Here is an 18,834-nt window from a genome sequence, read left to right on the forward strand (position 1 = left end):
AAAAAGGATTCTCAACTGCACGTTGCACCATTCTGCACCTCCCAGCCTGCCTCCCAGTTTTACTCCTGCTAACCCAGTTTCCCCTGCCATGGCACAGACCCCCTAAGAAGCCTGACTAACCCGATAATAATACAGGCAGCCTCTGATGCAGCAGCACATGGCTGAGAGATCACACTCTACAGGGTTCTGTGCCCTTGCTTGGACACAAGGTAGCACTGGTGTGTGCTGTCTGCTGGGGCACCAACCAAGCTGTGACTGCTTAGTGTTTTTACTTACAGCTAAAGTTTTTTTTTATGGACTTTACTGTCAGCCATTTTAACCTGATTTCTTGCTTACAGTTGGCAACCCTGATATTGATAGAAGTACATATGTTTGGAATACTCATTGGTCCATTGACTTGATTTATTCTTTTGTTAAATAGCTGAGGACAGACCCTCTATGAACAGATTCATGTCAATTTTCATTGTCCCTCTAATCCTGAATTGGCATCCATGTTAGTCATATATGAAAATTTACATGGTGAGGGGGGTGGAATAGGGGCAGGGGAAGTTGTTTGGCACATGGAACTTAGATATGAGTTGTAACTGTAGGATCGTTAAAGTCAGTTACAAAGTTCCTATTGATGTTGGGGTAGGGACAGGCAGAGCAGTGGGAGATTGGGTAGGGATCAAAAAACAAAGGAGCAGATCAGGTAGAGGAAGGGGATTGGAGTGGCATGCATGGAGTGTGTGAGGCTAATTTGTGGCATGCCTGCCCAAAAGGTTGGCTTCCACTCCTCTAGAAGAGACATAAGGTGATTTTTTTTGAAACATGCCTCCCACTAAACCCTGGAATCCTACGCAAGAATAGTGAAGGGAATGGGTACATCTATACAAGAAGTTCACTGCACAGTTGACTATTTAGCTGCACATTAAATGGTGTGTGCCCTTATTAGGCCAGAGTAAGCTAATTTATTCCCCGGCAGGAAAGTACTTGTAAATACTTGTAAAAAAATTCCACAACAGTGCATATGTAGACACTGACCAGGCTGGATGGAGGACAAGGGTGCTTCAGTGCAGAGGCTGCCTGCTGTCTAGCCCCACACTGAAGCACCCTCGTGGCCCATTCAGCCCCTCTGCAGCATGACCCCTCCCCCTCTACGCTTCCTGCCAGCCAGGGCTGCTCCAACCTGGCTTAATGTGCTGCACATGAATAAATTCTGGTGCAATAAGCTTGGGTGCAATGAGCTCCTTGACACACATTCAAACAGCATGCTTGGGGAATAATATACTATGGAGTAATATGCTATGGCGTTTATTCATGCACAGTAATTGCTTATGTAGATGCACCCAGTGTGATTTCTGTTCGCAAAACTGTCAGTATTATTTTAATCTGTTCTTTGATAGACTGGTTGCACAAGTTATGAAATTAGTGAGAAGGGTATTCTATGTTTCTAAGACAGTGTGGTCTTACCTGTTGCAGATAAGTTTGAAACTTAAACAAAAAAACCAAAATCCAATAAATCACCCCCTCTCTTTTTTTTTTTAGTGGTCGATTTGGATTATGGCTAGATGCTGACTTATATCACGGCCGAAGCAACTCCTGCAGCACCTTCAATAATGACATCTTATCTAAGAAAGAAGATTTCATAATACAGGATGTGGAAGTATGGACATTTGAATGGATTCTTTGAGTGCTCCTAGGATGTTGAAACTAGATCCTAAGTGCAGGCTGCTTCACAACTTACACGCTTTCTTTCTGAAACTGTATCAGAGCATGACTACACACAAATAAAATCTGAGTCAGTTTTTAAGAGGCAGAAACGGACAGAACAATCAATAAGAGGACCATTTTGTGTTATTCTTTTTACTCCCTTCCCTCCAGTACTCCTTCAGAGAAAAATGGTTATGAAGACATTCATAGTGTTTGAGTTGTTAAAACAGGTTTGTTTGTTTGTTTTATTTTCTGTAACTGTGAAAAATATGCTGTGGGGAATATATATATATAGAGAGAGGGAGAGAGAGTACGTTCCATGTGTATTTATGTTCAACGTAAGTGCTAACCAAAAATAAAAGGTTTCATTACCAAAATCTGCAGAATATTGTTTGCCATGAAAAAGATGGTCATCAGATGTACACAGCACTTAAAGGGAACATATTTTTAAAAACATATTATTTATTGTTGTATAGATTTTTTTTTTGAAATGCATCAAGTATGGCTTTTTTTTCTTTTAATGTTAAAAAAAAAATTTGATTTAAAAATACAGCTGAGGTAGGTTTCTTATGTGTTGGAAACATTAATTTGATTTCATAACATTAATTTCATATTTAATTTTTTTAATTTTGTAAATGAAGCTTTGTTTTTACTTTGCCCTAATTTAGGGATTTTTTTGGCAGAAACACTGAGTGCATAATTCTGGCGTTCTCTAAGATGAGCAGGGTGGTTGTCAGTACTCATTATTGAGTCTGCTACCATATTCCTATTAATTTTATATTTTGGAACTATACGGGGCAAGGTCTCACTTGGTGTTAACCCATCACAGTCCCACTTAAGTCAACAGAGTTCTGACAGTTTGCACTAACAGAAAATCTGCCCCGGTATAATTTTTAGTCCTTATGATAAAAACATGTATGGAACTGTGGCTGGTTCTTTTGAATCACTCAGTAGGGGCAGTACAAAAACTGGTCACTTTCAGGAATGCTGCCTTACAAATTGCTTAATGAAAAACCTTTTTCCTACTTCATCTTGAGGGAAAAATGAATCCCAGGAAACTGGGAAGGAATGCTCCTTATTCAACAGGCCAGGTCATGTTGGTGTCTTACGTGTTTTCTCAGTAAATCATAAAGGGTTTCCTTCCCAAAAGGCTTGAAACAACAGGATTTTGCAAGCAGCTAATTACTAATTGTTTGGTTTTAATGAAATGACATTTACCAGTAAATAAGGACAAGTATTTTTTTTCTTGTAGGCTGTTTCATTTGTGAAAGGTGCAGCTGAGCTCTAATCAAGTTAGTGTTACAAGACATCGGTATATGGGAAACTAGGAAAGGAAGCAGAAAGAAAAAAGAACCTGCATTTTTATGCTATTGGACCACTTCTGCCTTATCACAAAAATACAACTGTGTTTAAACAAAGAACCCTAAGCCCATAATGGCAGAATGCTGGACTTGACAGAATGCTGTCCTGATCTTAGAGTTAAAAGCAAAATATGACAAGGATGCATTGTCTTCAATTAATCACATTTAAAAAATTTTTAGAAATGGTGGTTCACTTCCATGTTTTAAAATGTTACAGTGTATTCTAGGACTATTAGTAGAGCTTCGTTTAGGTACTACTTTCCCTCTTTTTTAAGAACGCAGAAGAAGAAAGAGAACTACTTAAATACCAAGTGGTTTTTTTTATAACCATCAGTAATTCATACGTCTACGCCAGATTCCATGCAGTTATGAACTGATGTTGTACAGCCGGAAGTCTAAAACACACTGCACATAAGCTTTTCACACTGTTTTCTTCCACTTGGTCTAATAGCCATAAATAAGGTTCTAACTGATTTTGCTTTAAATTATACTGGAAGCTGCTAATAAAATACTGCTTTGAGAGGCACCAGGAATGTCTAATAAAGTTTGCTGTTGTTACCAGTGGCAAATCACTTACTAGTTACAAATGGGAAGTTTGACATTTTACATAATCTCGCTATTGTTACCTACAGTTTATTCCATTATATTATACTTGTCAGATCATATCTAAACGCTGTGTTCTATATTCAAAGCAGTGTTGTTCAATCAAAATTCTGTGGCCCTTTAAACTATGGATATTGAATATATGTAATGCAGTTCTATCACAATATTTTCAATAAAGGAATTTATGCATTCAGATACTTCATTTTGAATGTTTAATTTATTCATCAACTTCAATACTTATACAAGTAAGGGAACATAAGAATTTTGTCTAAAGATACAGATAATGCAGTGAATGCAGTAAAAAACCATGAGATTGTACCCATATGCAGCCTTCAAGAACCTTTCAAATGCAAATTTTATTTTATTTTTTAAGCTATCCATTTAAAACAAATTACTTTTCTTTCTGATGTGGCACAAAACCAACTTTGGAGAATATTCCCTTTTGCCACATGCTTTCCTAACTTCTGTGGAACTCAGCCAGTCTGGTCCAGAGGATCTAGATCAGTAGAGGCCAATCTTTTTTGGTAGGCATACCACAAATTGGCCCCACGTTGTCCCTGGGTACCACTCTGATCCATTTCTTCTGTCTCTGTTGCTGCTCTGCTTTCTGCTCCCTGCCCTATCTGCCTTGTATCATATGCTGCAGGTTCCCTTCCTACACGCCAGTCTAGACTTCGGAATCTAAACACGTTAATGAAAATTGAAAAATGTGTAGTTCCAAACTTTGAAACTAGTGGCCCTGTAAAAAGTCAAAACTAAAATGTATCAGAGCACTCGGAAACTACTGTCTCATTTGAATGCTTTCCAGTTAGGTAACAGTTCATTTGCAGTACTGAGTTCATCATGTTGAAAAAGGGGAAGGAAGCCCTGGTGCATCTTTAGACCTCAAAGTTATAGAAATGAACTGGAGTAGTCATGGAAGCATAGAGAAGTAGGGCAGGAACCAGAGGTCACCTAGTTCTACCCTCTGCCTGAGTGAGGCAGGACCCATCCCTGTCCAAACCATTCTATACAAATCCATTGTCTAACCTCTTAGCAAAACTAAGAAGGTCAACCCTGACACAAGATATATAGTACCTTAGCCTGCCACAGGTAAAGCGGGGCCATGGTGACTAATGTCCTGCAACTGTAACTATACTCCAGACATCCCAGAAAAAGGGCCATGTCCCCCATCCCCAGTCCATACTAATTTAAATATGGCAATAGGTCTGACCTTGAGCAGAGGGGCAAGACCCTCTAGTGACCTGGATTTAGGTCTCAGCAAGAGCGCTGGCACACCCCTCAAAATATCCAGCCTTAGTTGCAGCTAACACCCAATGGGTTAAAACACCTCTGAGGAAGGCTTAAACATATACATGATGCAACAGTAGAAAGGGAGGTGGGGAGGAAATTCCCTCAGTCCCATGCAGCAACCAGCAAAGCCCAGAAGCATGGGAAATACCCGCAGTACAACAAAGGCACAGCTGTGCCCAGCTCTTCCCCAACCAGTGGCCGCCCAAACTCTTCTTGAACACCCCCAACGATGGAAAGTCCACCACTTCCCCAAACAATCTGTTCTCCTGACTCACTGTTCTAACAATGCAGACATTTTTCCTGATATCCTTTCTAAACCTACTGTGCTGAAGTTTCAAGCCACTGGTCAGCATCATTCTTACTGCAGCAAGAGATGAGGTATTTTTCCTTTTCCTTTATGGCAGCCCTTCAAGTACTGGAAGATTGCTATTGTGTCTCCTCTTAAGCACCTTTTCCATAAGCTGAACATGTCTAGGTCCTTCAACCTCTCCTCATATGACTTGCCTGCCAAGCCCTTTATCACTTTTGCTGCTTGCCTCTGGACCTTAACTTCATAGTTATTAGGGGCCTTACAGATCATTGGGTCCAGCCCCCTCTTCGCATCTTTTTTTGTTTAAATGTGGAGCTCATAACTGCACACATGGGCCTAACCAGTACTGAACTGACAGGCACTATCACAGGTACCTTGAACTTAATACTTTGATTGATGCAGCTCAAAATAGCATTTCCCTCTTGGATGGCTGCGTCACACTACAGCTTCGTATTTAAGAGACTTATCTATCTATCTACCAGTACTCCCAGATCCTCCTAAGTGCTGCCATCCAGTCAGGTGTCACCCATACTGTATCTGTGGTTTTGATTATTCTTCCCCAAGTGTAGCAACATGCATTTAGTCAGCAATGAACTTCAGTTAGCTTCAGCCCAGCTTTTTGATGTCGCAATCCTTCTGAATTGCGCTCCTGACCTTCAGCATGCCTACAGTCCTTCCCAGCTTTGTGTTGCCTGCAAACTTGTTCAAGAAGCTTTACAATGCTAGCATCCAAATAATTAATAAACACTGAACAGCACCAGGCACAGCTAGTTGCTTTAATTCTGCAGTCAATCACTCCACAGCTGCACAAACTAGGTTTGACAGAGCCACCCTCCGTGCAACATGAAAAGCATGAGGTTCTTCACCCCCTCGAGCAACACCACAAAATTACATTGAAAACGCTTTAATTCAGCCTCAAAAAAAAAAGGCCAATGTGACTGAGGTTTCAATGTTTGAACATTAAAATAATTTTTAAAAAATCATAGTTGTGGGAATCTGAAGGCTGGCCTTTCAAAAAACAGCCACATTACAAAGGCAAGAGTTATAAGTGGTAGTTTGGACACCTGGACGGGCTGCTCAGGGGGGTTAAGGAAAGTTAAAATGAAAATGCAAGTTTTTGTGAGGCTTCTTCCACTGTTTTTTTTTAAATGCCTTCAGTACCCCATGCTCTTGCACCCATACTTTTCTTGTGCAAGGGCACAGGGGTGGTAGAAATATTATTAGAAATGCATAATGAATAGAGTGTTGTTAGAACTGCACAGTTTGCATCTCGTACCTGATAAGAAGAAACACCAAGGACATCCTTCCCCCTTTCCTTATACTAAATCACACATTCTTTCAGCCTCCCTCTGCTTTTTATCATGCAGATTCAGCTGAATTACAGCTTCTGTACTGTGTCCTTGAAAGAGGGGGGATTTCAACTCTTGGTGACCTAGAGAGCTTTCTGAGCGTGCGTAATTAGCTGATGCATATATGCCTATCCGCCCCGCATACTTAAGTAGTTAATTATAATGCACATGCGTCGGATGACGTGACGTAATCACATATATGTTTGTATGAACCGGAAATAAGTTGTAAGAGTTCCTGTTTCGGCACACGTGCCCGGGGGGGGAGTATATTAGAGCCGACTGCTGGTTTCCTTGGCGGCGGAGTGATCTGAGTCCTTTGTCTCCGCTTCGACCCTATTTGCAAATATACCTTTTGTGCTGCTAATAGTGTGTGCCTGAGAAATTATTATTCGCGAGCCTCCAAAAGAAACAAATCGTAATTTTTGCACCGGGGGCTTGAATATGAAGTGGCTGCGTCTACATGAGCGATTAATGCTATTTGGCTTTACTGTGCAGTTCACCCTACTGTTCAATAGACTCATTTACTGTGCAGTAATTGGTTGCACATGTAAATAGTGACTCTTTACTGTGCAGTAGATTATGTTTTACTGTGGAGCAAAGCCTTTCATGGAGGCCCATAGTTCCCAAAGCCTAGCGGAACCATTGGGCTAGCAGGGCACTGGCCTGGGGGTACATTGTTAAGAAAAAAAAATTCCCCCCCCCATGAAAGCTGTAAGGTTTTTTTTAATCAGTGGAAAAAGCCTCACAAGAACTTACTTTTTCATTTGAACTTCCCTCAGCCCGCCCGGCTGTTCCACCGACTCCCCTTGCACCGGCCAGCACATGGCAGGCAGCAACTAAAAGAGCGGGGCCGCTACGCACGCGCCGCTCTGCCCTCCCAGGCCACAATCCCGGCGGCCAAGAGCCGGCCCCGCGAGCTGCTGGACAGGCGGGGAAAGGAGGGCGCGTAGCTGCCTCACGCTCCTACCCACCCCCGCCCTTTTCGGTTCCCCCGGGGTCCTCCCCTTCATTCGTTTGAAACTGAAACCGGGAAGGGGAGGACCCCACCGAGACACTGGGCGAGAAAACCAGCGCTTCCCGCTCTCCCTCACCGCTGCTGAGATCAGGCAGTGGGCGGGGCCAGCAAGAACTTTCAGCTAGAAGAACTCAGGTGTAACCGCCCGGTGATGGCACCTGACAGCGCGCGTGGCTCCTCCCTTTCCTCCCAGCGGAATGCGCAAGCGCGGACCTCTGGCAGGGGAAGGGCAGACGCATGCGCGGCTGGAAGCCAAGCCGTAGGGCGCCTGCGCACTCGCTTCCAGGTCCTCGCACTGGACTGTACATTTAGCTCCTCCCCCTAACGTGCCTTAGGCCTTACTTGTCCCGCTACAGGCGGGGTGCGTGTGAGCTGCTCGTTGCCGGGCGCGATGGCTGGCGGAGAGGCCGCGGCGCCCGAGGACGCGCAGGCTGCGGCGGACGCGGGAGCCGCCGAGGGGGAGGCCGGGGGCGGCGGAAGCGGCTACGACAACAAGTGCGTTTTCTGCCGCATCGGCCGCCGGGAGGAGCCGGGCACCGCGCTGCTGCCCTGCCAGGTGTGGGGGGAAGGGTCTGGGTCTTGGCGGGGGCGCGGAGCTGGGGACGCGGCGGCGCCCTGTCCCACCGCGAAATCGCCCCGGGCAAGTGTGTGTCTCACGCAGCCTGGCCAGGCTTTAAATCGGGAATGATCATATTGGAAGTTCCACATGATGATATTTTCCGGAAAACTGTGGTACGCTGAAAATATATGCAAGTTATGAGAAAAAAAAAATTTATTTACTTTCTGTTGCTCACTGTGAGTCGCCAGTGACCGAGTGAGAACTGGGTCCTCAAAGCTGAAGCACTTCTTTCTTCATTTTGAGGCCAGCCATCATGGGGGAGTGCTGAGAGCAATCTCAAAAGTTTGTTAAGATGCTCTGAGAGTGACTTGGGTTTTGCATCTGCTGCATCAGTTAGCTGCTTCCAAAATTATTGTATGTTTTTTGAACCCTTTTGCTATTATTTGTTAAATAAGATCATTAATCATTATACACCTGGCAACACTGGTTCAACCCACTCCTAAAAATGCCCCAGGAGCGGGCTGCCATAGCCTCTGCCTAGCTTGTCTCAGTGCTTGGCTTCCCTTCTCATCTCACACCTAAGTGTCCCTTGCTGCCATATAGAATTGTTGCTCCTTTTACTGCTCCTGGTGGCCACCTAGAATAGGTATTTGAAGACTGTTGTCAAATTCCAACCCCCCTTCACCAAAACAAATACTCATAGTTCCTTCAGTCTTTTGTCAGTGGGTCATGTTTCCTTTCCAATAGTGAAAGTATCTCATGCCTCTTGATAAATCTGTGCTGTGTCCACACCTCTGGTTTCTGTGCCCTGTCCTGGTTTTGTTGATTTCAGGATAGGAAACAAAAACATTACGTATGAACACTAGTTTTTGGGGATGGAAAGAAGTAAATGGTGAGATTCCCTTTCGGGATTTGTTTTGGGACCGATCCTGTTTCATATATTTGTAAACAATCTGGAAAAGGGTGGGCAGTGATGTGGGGGTGGCCAGGTTTTTGTTTAACAAAATGATTCAAAGTGGTGAAGACTCACAGGCAGACTGTGAGCACTTGCAGAAAAATGTGGTAGAACTGAGCAAATAAGCAATTAAATGGAAGATGAAATTCAGGTAAGTAGATAGTGTGAAGATAGATAAGTGTAAAGTGATGCACATGGGCAAAAATAGCCCAAGCCATGGCTTACACTCTGGTTTTCTCCTAGCTGTGACCACACAGGAACCAGATTTGGGAGTCATTGTGAACAGTTAGTTCACTAAAAACATCAGCTCAGAGCTCTGCAGCCCTCAAAATGGCAAACAAAATGTTGGGAAGGAAATTATATACAAAATAAAAAGTCTCATTATGTCCCTGTCTAAATCCATGATGTGTCCACCACACCTTGAGCACTGTGTCTAGTTCTGCACCCCAGACCTCAAAAAAGATGTAGAAGAACTGGAGAGGGCCCAGAGAAAGGCAACAAGGGTGATTAGTGGTATGGAGAGGTGTCCATATGAGGAGAGGCTACAGTGGCTAGATCTGTACAGTTTAAAAAAGAAGAAAAAATCTGAAATGGTGAAGAGCAAGTAAATAAGGCTTAATCACTTACTGTCTCTCACAAGACAAAAGCTAAAAGTTGCAAAATGAAATCAATAGGTAGTAAGTTTAAACAAGAGGAAGTTCTTTTTTCACACAGGCTGTCTTTTTGTTCCACAGTCAAGTGTGGAGCTAATTGCCAACAGATGTTGTGGAAGCTGACAGTTCAGCCAGGTTTAAAAAAGGGATGGGACGAATTCCTGACAAAAAGGTAGCTTTTGAGCATGGGAGTCAGGGGCACAGCCTCTGAATCAAAAATATCTATAGTTTAAATGCTGGAGGCTGCAAGTGAGAGAAGAACAGTTTTGGTGGGGGACACCCTGCATCCAATCTCTGCCTGGTGTGATGCAGGATAATGGCCAAGATGGACCTCTGGTCTGACCCAGTAAATAGCAGGTCTTAGTTTCTTATGAATGCAGAATGTGCCGTGTCCAGAAGTATGTCCCAGCCATGCAATTGCTCCACTAAAAAACATGGCCCACAAATCTTTGCTGCTTAAATATTTCCCGGACCTTCAGGGTTACAATGTTACTTGAAGACAGTGATTCTCAAGCAGGGTGCTGCAGCACCATGGGGTGCTTTGATATCTTCTTCATGGGTGCTTGAGGTACCACATGACATCAGCACTGTCAAGTGCATGAAATTAGCCTTAAGATAAACCCACAGGTTTCACATAGGAATCCTTAGTGTAAACAGAAAATTCTGGTATTTTATGGGCTTTCTGAGCGCTTTGCAACAGAATAATTGTGCCCACTTTTTGGTTGTCAGAAAAATGAGCTGGCGTCTTTTGCTAGGTGCTTTTCCTTGAATCTAAAAAAATTTAGAACCGCTATTCTAAAAGTAAGTCCATATATGAGTCTTTGCTCAGTTGGTGGTGGATGCGGTGATGCTAAAGGGCAGCAAGCAAATTAGGTCAGAGCTTTAAAAGCTAGAATGCAACAGATCCCATGCATTTGAGCTTGGAACCTATCCATATAAAAATGATACATGGAAGGGAAGGATTCAGGAGATAGATAGATAGTAAAGCAGTTGGAGGATTGCTTTATAAGAATTGAGGATTACGTTTTCTTTACGTTGTGTAAGATACCCATTAGCACAGCAAGGTTGCACTCTCTTACAGGCAGTATTTGCACACTGAAGTGTACCGTCAGTGTGCAACTACTGCCTGTAAGAGAGTGCTTTGCAATTTGAGAACTCAAACCTATAAACAGGTGGAATCCTCTTGTTTTCAATAGCCCACTCTTTTCCCCCAGCCCCCGCCCACAGAGGTAGTGGTGTAGAGTTTATTAAAAGGAAAAGCAAATTGCATTCTGCATAATGAGTCTGTTTTTAGCCGTGTGGGGACTGGAATTTGGATGTTGGAGAGGCTTGGCTGCAGAGTGGCTAGATATAAAACTACTTGGAAGTTTTTCTGGATTGACTCCAAAAACCTTGCAGATCATTGGGATGAATATTCTGTAATGCCAAACTCATAGTTAATAAGAGATCTGATTTACTATTCAAAATACATTTTATGGTAAGTAGAGTATTCCAGCATAGTGCGTGAATGCCGGTTCAGCCTTAGGAAAACTGGTATTGTTACTTGCGGATTGCCAGCATCCTCAATTTAATAACAGACTACTCTGTTGGTTTTGTTCCATTAGCATGAAGATCTGGTTTGCTTTAGAGATATAAGACCTGGAGCCCCGCACCATTATCTAGTGGTGCCAGTGGAACATGTAGGAAACTGCAAGACTCTAAAGAGAGAACATATACCGCTAGGTAAGGCCATTATTGTCCTTCCTTATGTGAATGAAAATAAATGTAGATCAGAATTATTTGTGGTGTTATATCTTTCAGTGCTGCTTTTTTTTTTTTTTTTTGTAGATGAAGGCATTTTATTCAGAGGAGTAAAAGTATCGATGTATTATAGATTCATTTAGTGCCAGCAAATTCCACAATAAGGCTGTAGTGTGGGCATGTCTTCTAAAATATAAGTAACCGTTATAAAGTAGTTACTCCATGGAGTAATTATTTTGCTGTAACTATGCTTATTAGTTTCCCTCTATAGATGATCTCAGACACCTGTTAATACAGCTGTTTTTCTTTTTGTTTTAACTTGCGAATGTAATTGTACACAGTTCTGTTAACCAATTTGTCTCATTCACTATTTCAGTTTTCTGGGTTATTCTGTGGGAAATGGGGAGAGGGAGATGCAATCTGAGCTGCTTTCAGATCAGAGTTACTGTTGTATTTCAAGTGCCTTAAGCTTTCACTCCATTGTTGGTACCACATTACCGAGATAACTAGTAAATTGACCATCATGAATGACTGGGGGTCCATCCAGTACCCCGTGGTGCTGTTGCTCCCTCTCCCTCTCTGTCCATAACACTCCAGGCCCTCGCAGCCAATTGGCGTGTGCCCTCTTTGCGGCACATGTGCAGTTGGCCCGGAGCATTACAGACAGACTAAGGCTTTTATTTATAATGTAATTTTTAAATAGTGTAAATATTTATACAAAACACTTTCAGACCACCCCCAAAATTGGGGCTGTTTCAGAAAAGTTCCTGTGTTCTAGGTGCCTGCAGTTAGTAAATGCACAGCATTGTATGAACTCTAAATGTTGTGCTTTTTTTTTTTTCATTTTAAAAGTGAAGAAAATGATGGAAGTTGGAAAAACCATCCTACAGCGAAATAACTTTACTGACTTGAATGATATAAGGTATATAGTTTACTTTCTGGATATATATTGGATATGTATTGGACAGATAGTGGCAGCGATGGCAACATGGTGGTTATCTGACTGAAATAGAGAATTTATTAGGATTTGAAACGACAGCACAGGCTCTTTCTCAGTGTGTGGTCATTGGATTATACACTGAAAAATGTTTTGTGCAGAATTGATTTGAAAGCCTGATTCTATATGAGATTTATTTCTTGTTTGGTTTCCATGAAAATGTCTCATGTAACCAAATGGTGTCTTTCTAAAATTTGTTTGCCTTCATGACAAGAAATGGGGGAGAGCAAGAAGATTGCCATAACCAGGTACCAACAGCATGCTTCGGAGTCCTTGAATCCAGAGCAGAGCTGAATTTTTGTAGTATCATCCTACACATGACTATTAAACAAAAGTGTTTTAAACTTGTAATGAACATAATCTGTTTTCCAGCAATTTGGCCATGGTTGCACTAGTCATCTTGAATGTATTCAAAATAATTTTTGTCTGAAATAATTTTAACCCCCTCTTAGATGCTTTGGGAAATATTATTCAGGCTCCTGTTTGGATACGGGGACTATACCTTCCATGGTTAAAGCAGAATGAGGGCACCTTCATGAGAGGGACAGTGGACTGCTGATTTCTCAGCTGTAGAGCAGACCCCATGCATTTATGGTAATATATTTATATGATATTCCCATGCATTTATGGTAATATCATATTGAAAAAAAAGATTTTCATAGTAACAAAATGTATATAAATACAAAAATAAAGGGAGGCAGGAAATAAGTTCCACAGGCTGATGCTGTCTATCTGCCCTCAGTTAAAAGTGAAATGATAGAAGCCACATGAGTTGCTACTCACGTTATAAGGGTTATTTTACAGATTGCATTAATGCAAGTAATGAAAACTACAAGTATTTGATCATGTAAATGTATCTGTTGCTATGTCTGAAGTCATTGCTGTATTTCAGAATAACCAACACTCTTTTTTAATATGGTTTATTACTTTATCTAATTTAATATGTGCAAATTAATACAACTGGTATTGTTTGTTTTTTTTTTTCCCACTTTTCTTCTTAAGAATGGGTTTCCACTGGCCTCCATTCTGCTCAATCTCCCACTTACACCTTCATGTCCTGGCCCCAGCCAGTCAGCTGGGCTTCTTGTCCAGGTTAATTTACAGAATCAATTCCTACTGGTTTATCACAGTAAGTGAAAGTGCACTTTTCATGTTTTAAGATGCTTATGATACTCTGCAAGAATGTTATTGTCCATGTGCAAACCAACTATTGATGCCATAATTTTGATAACTTTTAACTACGCAAATGTTTTAGGATGAAATTATTTAGAGTAAATGTAGAAATGATATGACCTTTACTTTTTAAGGAAACCATAGTGGTAAAATATGAATGGAAAATACTCCTTTTATTTGAATTTTGTGGGTGGCCCATATTAAAATTATAACTACACATATATATATAGTGAGGTTAGGATGGAAGAGATTTGTTAATGGGATATGAAGGGCACCTGGTAAAATATTATTGCTATATGTGCTGCTGAACAGCAGCTGTTGTGTAAAATTTTGTGGGCTTGGTCCAGTCCACAATAAAGGGTCTCCATTTAAAAAAAAAAAAAAAAAAAAAAAAAATTCTTGTTGTTAGTCTCCACTGGGAAATGCCAAAAGTTGAACTGGCCATGTGACTGAATAACTTAGCACGGGGGTGGGCAAAATACTTGATCCGGCTGGCAGCCAGACAACTCCGTTTCCCAGCTGCCCCTGCCTTCATGGCTTGGGTCGGTCTTCATGGAGACCCCAGCCGCATCTGCTTGGGGGGGGTTGCCATGGAAATCAGCCAGAGCCACACTGGCAGCACGCATGGCAGAGCAGTACAGGGGGCTGCTCTAGAGCTGCTGGAAACTTGGGATGGGGGCATTGCTCCAGAACCAGGGCAGAATCATGATCTGTAGCCTGCATGCTCTGGGCTCCTTGCAGGGGCAAAGTCTGCCGGCTGGCAGCCAGACAACTCCGTTTCCCAGCTGCCCCTGCCTTCATGGCTTGGGTCAGTCTTCATGGAGACCCCAGCCGCATCTGCTTGGGGGGGGGTTGCCATGGAAATCAGCCAGAGCCACGCTGGCAGCACGCATGGCAGAGCAGTACAGGGGGCTGCTCTAGAGCTGCTGGAAACTTGGGATGGGGGCAGCTTGCTCCAGAACCAGAGCAGAATCATGATCTGTAGCCTGCATGCTCTGGGCTCCTTGCAGGGGCACCCTGGCTCCTCACAGCTGTGATAACCTAGTTGAGCTGGGGCAGAGCTATGATCCCCTGTCTGTGCGTCCTTGCCTAGGGCAGCTGGGAAATAGTCTGCAGCTGACCAGATCCAGCCCACAGGCCAGAGTTTGCCCATCCCTGGTGTAGCATGTCCTTCAGGCTTTCTGGCAAGCTCACAGGACAAGGTGGGGAAGCTTTTGCTATTACAGATGTGCTGAGTAAGAAGAGAACCTACTGCATTAAAATGTATCCATGTTAACTGGGACAGTCCTTTTACATAGGTACTAAAAAAACCCTTGGTGAGATGCACTTACTGTGTTAACACAGGATTTCTAAAGATAAATGGCAAGTCAAAGGAGTCTTAGCTCAAAAAAACCCAAGACATTATCTGGTTTATAGCATCTTAAAGTGGTACAAATGAGAAAATGAAAAATATTCTGGAATACTTTGTTTATTGCAGTGTTCTGGGGGCCACTTGATTTAGAACTACATCTATGTAAAACAAAACAAAATTAAACTATCTAGTTGTATTTGCAAATGAACTGTAAGGGCTATTTTGCCTTGTTCTGTTGTTTTTGCACAGTGGTCTGGGACAGGGCTACCCAGCTTTTGAGAGCTACAGATCTCTTGGCCACGTGCCCCTCCAGACTGTATGCCACCTGAGCTTCATGCCTTGCCATGTGTTCCTCCCACTGCGCCACACCATGTGCCTCCCCCTACAAAAAGTTCCCCAGGTCATAGGCAGTGGAAGCTGGGGGAAGGGGAGGGGTGCGGCAGGAGAGCCTGGACCACAAATCCAGAGGCATGAGATTAACACTTTAGGGACCTCAACTGTTTACCCTTTTAGGCCCTAGAAGCTGGTGATTTTATTTAAAAAAACAACAACACCACCAACAAAAAACCTTTGGATACAAGTTTAAACAAAAAGGATATCTTATAGGGCCCCTGAAAAGCAGAGATTTGCATTGATGCTATGCACCAACAAGGGGCTTCTGTGCACATGTCTCAGTGGACTCCCTCGGTCTGTCTGGAGACAGATGACAGCAGTGTACATCTCTGATTGGCTGGTCCAGTGTACTCGGGGACGGTCTGTTTCTCCCTGCAGCACGGTGTGGGCTATGAAGGGGGCACATTCTGCTCCCTTCTCAGCTAGAGTCCAGTAAATGATACGGTCTCTCGAGGGTTGTCAGGGAGGTGAAGCAAAGCACCTTGGGCTACTGGAGGGCTGTGTTGTGGCTTCTCTCAATAGAGACTGTATACAAACATTCACTCTCCCAGGAGAAACTCCCGGGAATGACTTTTAACCCTGGTTGTGACACTCCTAGCAGAAACTGATTGTTTTCATGGCCCTGTCCTGTCCATGGCCTCTACCTTGTCCCTTCAGTGCCAGCCAACTTAGAAATCATTTGATTTCTAATGCCAGTCTCCTCACACATCCCCAAAGCTTCCTGTCAAATTGACCCATTCTTAACAAGCCACTTTCTAAGCACTACAGAACCTTCTATCTCCTGACCTAATAATCCTCCAGTAATAGAAAAGTTGTGAATTACCTGCTTAAGCAGACTCATGGGATATGATCAGATGTCTGTTGCATGTCTCGTCTGTGAGGTAGCAAGCACTTGCAGCGCTGTTTAGTGTAGTGTGCTCTAATGTAACAATTATTGTTTTGACTAGTATTTGCCAGAATAATTTGCATAGTAAATAAACTGGAGAGTCAACCATGTAGATAAAAGATGTTTTCTTCTCTTTACAGGCTGAACAGCTGATTGAACGATTGCAGACTGAAAATGCTGCGAGTTAAATTTACCTTTCCTAAATCTAGATCATACCAGGATTTAAAAAAAAAAAAGGAAAAGAAAAGTTTGTATTTCTTATTAAGAACAAATATGCCTTTCACTTTTAATTGTCAACCTAATTCTTACTGTGAATAAACTCAGGTGGACTGACAATGAGATGTAAAATATTTGAACAGAAACCTGAGTAATCTATGAAACGCTAGTCCTAGTGAACTATAGTATAATATATTCCAATTGTAATGATAAAATTGAGTAGACTTTTAGCAACTACTACAAATAGCATGTAGGTTATGCCACGGTGAATGCTAGTTTTGTATTTTAAAAAAGCACCTTGGGATTTCAGTAGGGTTCAGAACTTACAGATTTCATTTTGTATGTACTTGGTTTATGTGGTGATGTCCATTTATTAGTGAGGACAGTGCTAAAGAGACACTACCTTCTGGTGCTAATCCATGTTGGTATGTAACTGTTTCACTTGCATGGCAATGGAATGTAGCAGGTGCTAAACATAATGTGTCCACAATGTGATAATGCAGTAGAATGTAAATTACCTATATGTATGAGTGTTAGTATGTTAGGGTTGGACTAAAATGGCTTGTCTGTTGTGCGTATGAATATGCCAAATTATTTACTGTACGTTTACAATAATTCTGACCGGTTGAGCTGGAATGAACTAATACACTGGACTTCTAGGTTGAGTTAGTCTTTGGTTAATAAATTGTTTCTTGGAGTTGGACTTCTAAATGTTTCTGAGCCACAAAGGAAATGAGTTATTAGTTTTGTCACTTGGTGAAATTCACCAAACACAACTGCTACAAAAATTGCTTAGAATTTGGCATAGCTGGGGCTCTGCCAGCCAAAATTAAAACATGGCACTTGCATGGTCAGAGTTGTGTGAGAGCTTTCATGGTGCTTGTCAGTATTGTGTCCAACTGGTCTGTGATGGTAGCTCTTCAGTTTTTGTAAGTACTACATTAATAAGCTCCTCTAAGAACACAGTCTTGGCAATACTATCTCCTGATCCAGCACCTTGTTGCCTTAGTGCTGCAATGTGTTGTAATATTTATTTATATATGCCTTAATGGGTCAGAACAAAGAACAGAACACTCTAAGAGCTTATTCACATGATTCTGGGGCTTAAATTTTAAATTGTGTTAGGAAAGTGTTAATTAAAACCTTCATACATTGACTAATTCTTTGCTATAGGTGTAAGTTGGCTTGCTTTCTTGATAAAAGATTAGGATGGCGACATTAACACCTTTTAAAGAAGTATTAATACCATGTATGAATATTATGGTACTGAATAAATTTATGTAACCATATGTAACTGTGATGCAAGTCAGTTTAAACTATGATGAAGAAGCTCAATAAAAGACAAATATCAAAATAGGCTATTTTTTTTTTTTTATTTGTAGCACCCTGCCTCTAACAACAAAGATAGGACTGAGAAGTTTTGAATACTGATCTTTCCTTCCAGGATTGCTTGTATCTATCTGTGTTAAAGAGTGATTGGACAAATGAACACTCTTATGAAATGGCTATAGAAACATGCTTCCTCTTCATTATTCTTTGTCTGACCCTATGGAACTTGCATTCTTTGCTGTGCCATGGCCCAGCTTCAAAAAGCCTTTTCCCACCTCCCTACTATCAAGGTCAGAGGAAAGTAGGTTTCTTAGGCTGGGGGAGGCATAGAGCCAAGATGTCCCATTTCCTGGGTAAAGCACTAATACTGCTAGGCTTTACATAAATGATGGGCACTGCCACCACCCTAATGATCCTGCTTTTAAAAAATACAGATGGATCAGTTGGCCAGTGAAATGGAGTGCTTAAGTGCCTAACTCTGGGATGGGGAGAGGAGAGGGAGGTGGGGATGGATGTTAACATCTGAATTCAGTCTGGTCTAGGTGTCAAAATCAGGACTGCAATCAAGCACCTAAGTCTAGAAAAGGTGGGAATTGGACATTCTTGTCAGCATTTCTTGTGTACTAGCTTGGGTGTACCCCCTGCTCAGCACTGTTGTAAAGGCCATTTTTAGGCACCCAAGTCTCTCCATGCAATTGCATAGGCAGCACAGATACCTTACACTCTGGGACCTAAGCATGTTTGTGGATCTGACCTAAGGTTTTTAATTGTAAATTGAGTCATATTAATTACTGAGACAAACCAAACCTTATGAGGCCTTTATTAGTTTCTTTCCAGTGGAGAATAACAGTGTCAGCTGACTGGGCTGACAGTTCTTGAACACACTATTAGAAGTTAATCAGTTTGCTTTTCTAAAAAGCTCCTCTTCAGCAGTATTGTTCATGCCAGTATCTAGGCAT

The 18,834-nt window shown here is 42.1% G+C and overlaps 1 protein-coding gene across 1 annotated transcript; it reads left to right on the forward strand.

The window, feature by feature from the left end:
* Positions 1-7,967: 7,967 nt before the first annotated feature.
* Positions 7,968-17,243, forward strand: HINT3 (histidine triad nucleotide binding protein 3). The gene is made up of 5 exons (XM_019537996.1): positions 7,968-8,179; positions 11,395-11,512; positions 12,383-12,452; positions 13,530-13,656; positions 16,471-17,243. Exons 1-5 carry the CDS (start codon positions 8,015-8,017, stop codon positions 16,516-16,518), a joined length of 528 nt encoding a protein of 175 aa, XP_019393541.1. The 5' UTR covers positions 7,968-8,014; the 3' UTR covers positions 16,519-17,243.
* The last annotated feature ends 1,591 nt before the right edge of the window (positions 17,244-18,834 follow it).

Source organism: Crocodylus porosus, unplaced genomic scaffold (genome assembly GCF_001723895.1).
Source record: "Crocodylus porosus isolate Cpor-Errol unplaced genomic scaffold, CroPor_comp1, whole genome shotgun sequence".
Classification (NCBI taxonomy): Eukaryota; Metazoa; Chordata; order Crocodylia; family Crocodylidae; genus Crocodylus; species Crocodylus porosus.

Excerpts from the sequence above, each read along its gene's own strand:
- HINT3 (XM_019537996.1), top strand. The coding sequence starts at position 8,015 with ATGGCTGGCGGAGAGGCCGCGGCGCCCGAGGACGCGCAGGCTGCGGCG. Across the intron at positions 12,453-13,529 it reads ACTGACTTGAATGATATAAG|AATGGGTTTCCACTGGCCTC; the intron begins GTATATAGTTTA and ends TTTCTTCTTAAG. Across the intron at positions 13,657-16,470 it reads ATTCCTACTGGTTTATCACA|GCTGAACAGCTGATTGAACG; the intron begins GTAAGTGAAAGT and ends TTCTCTTTACAG.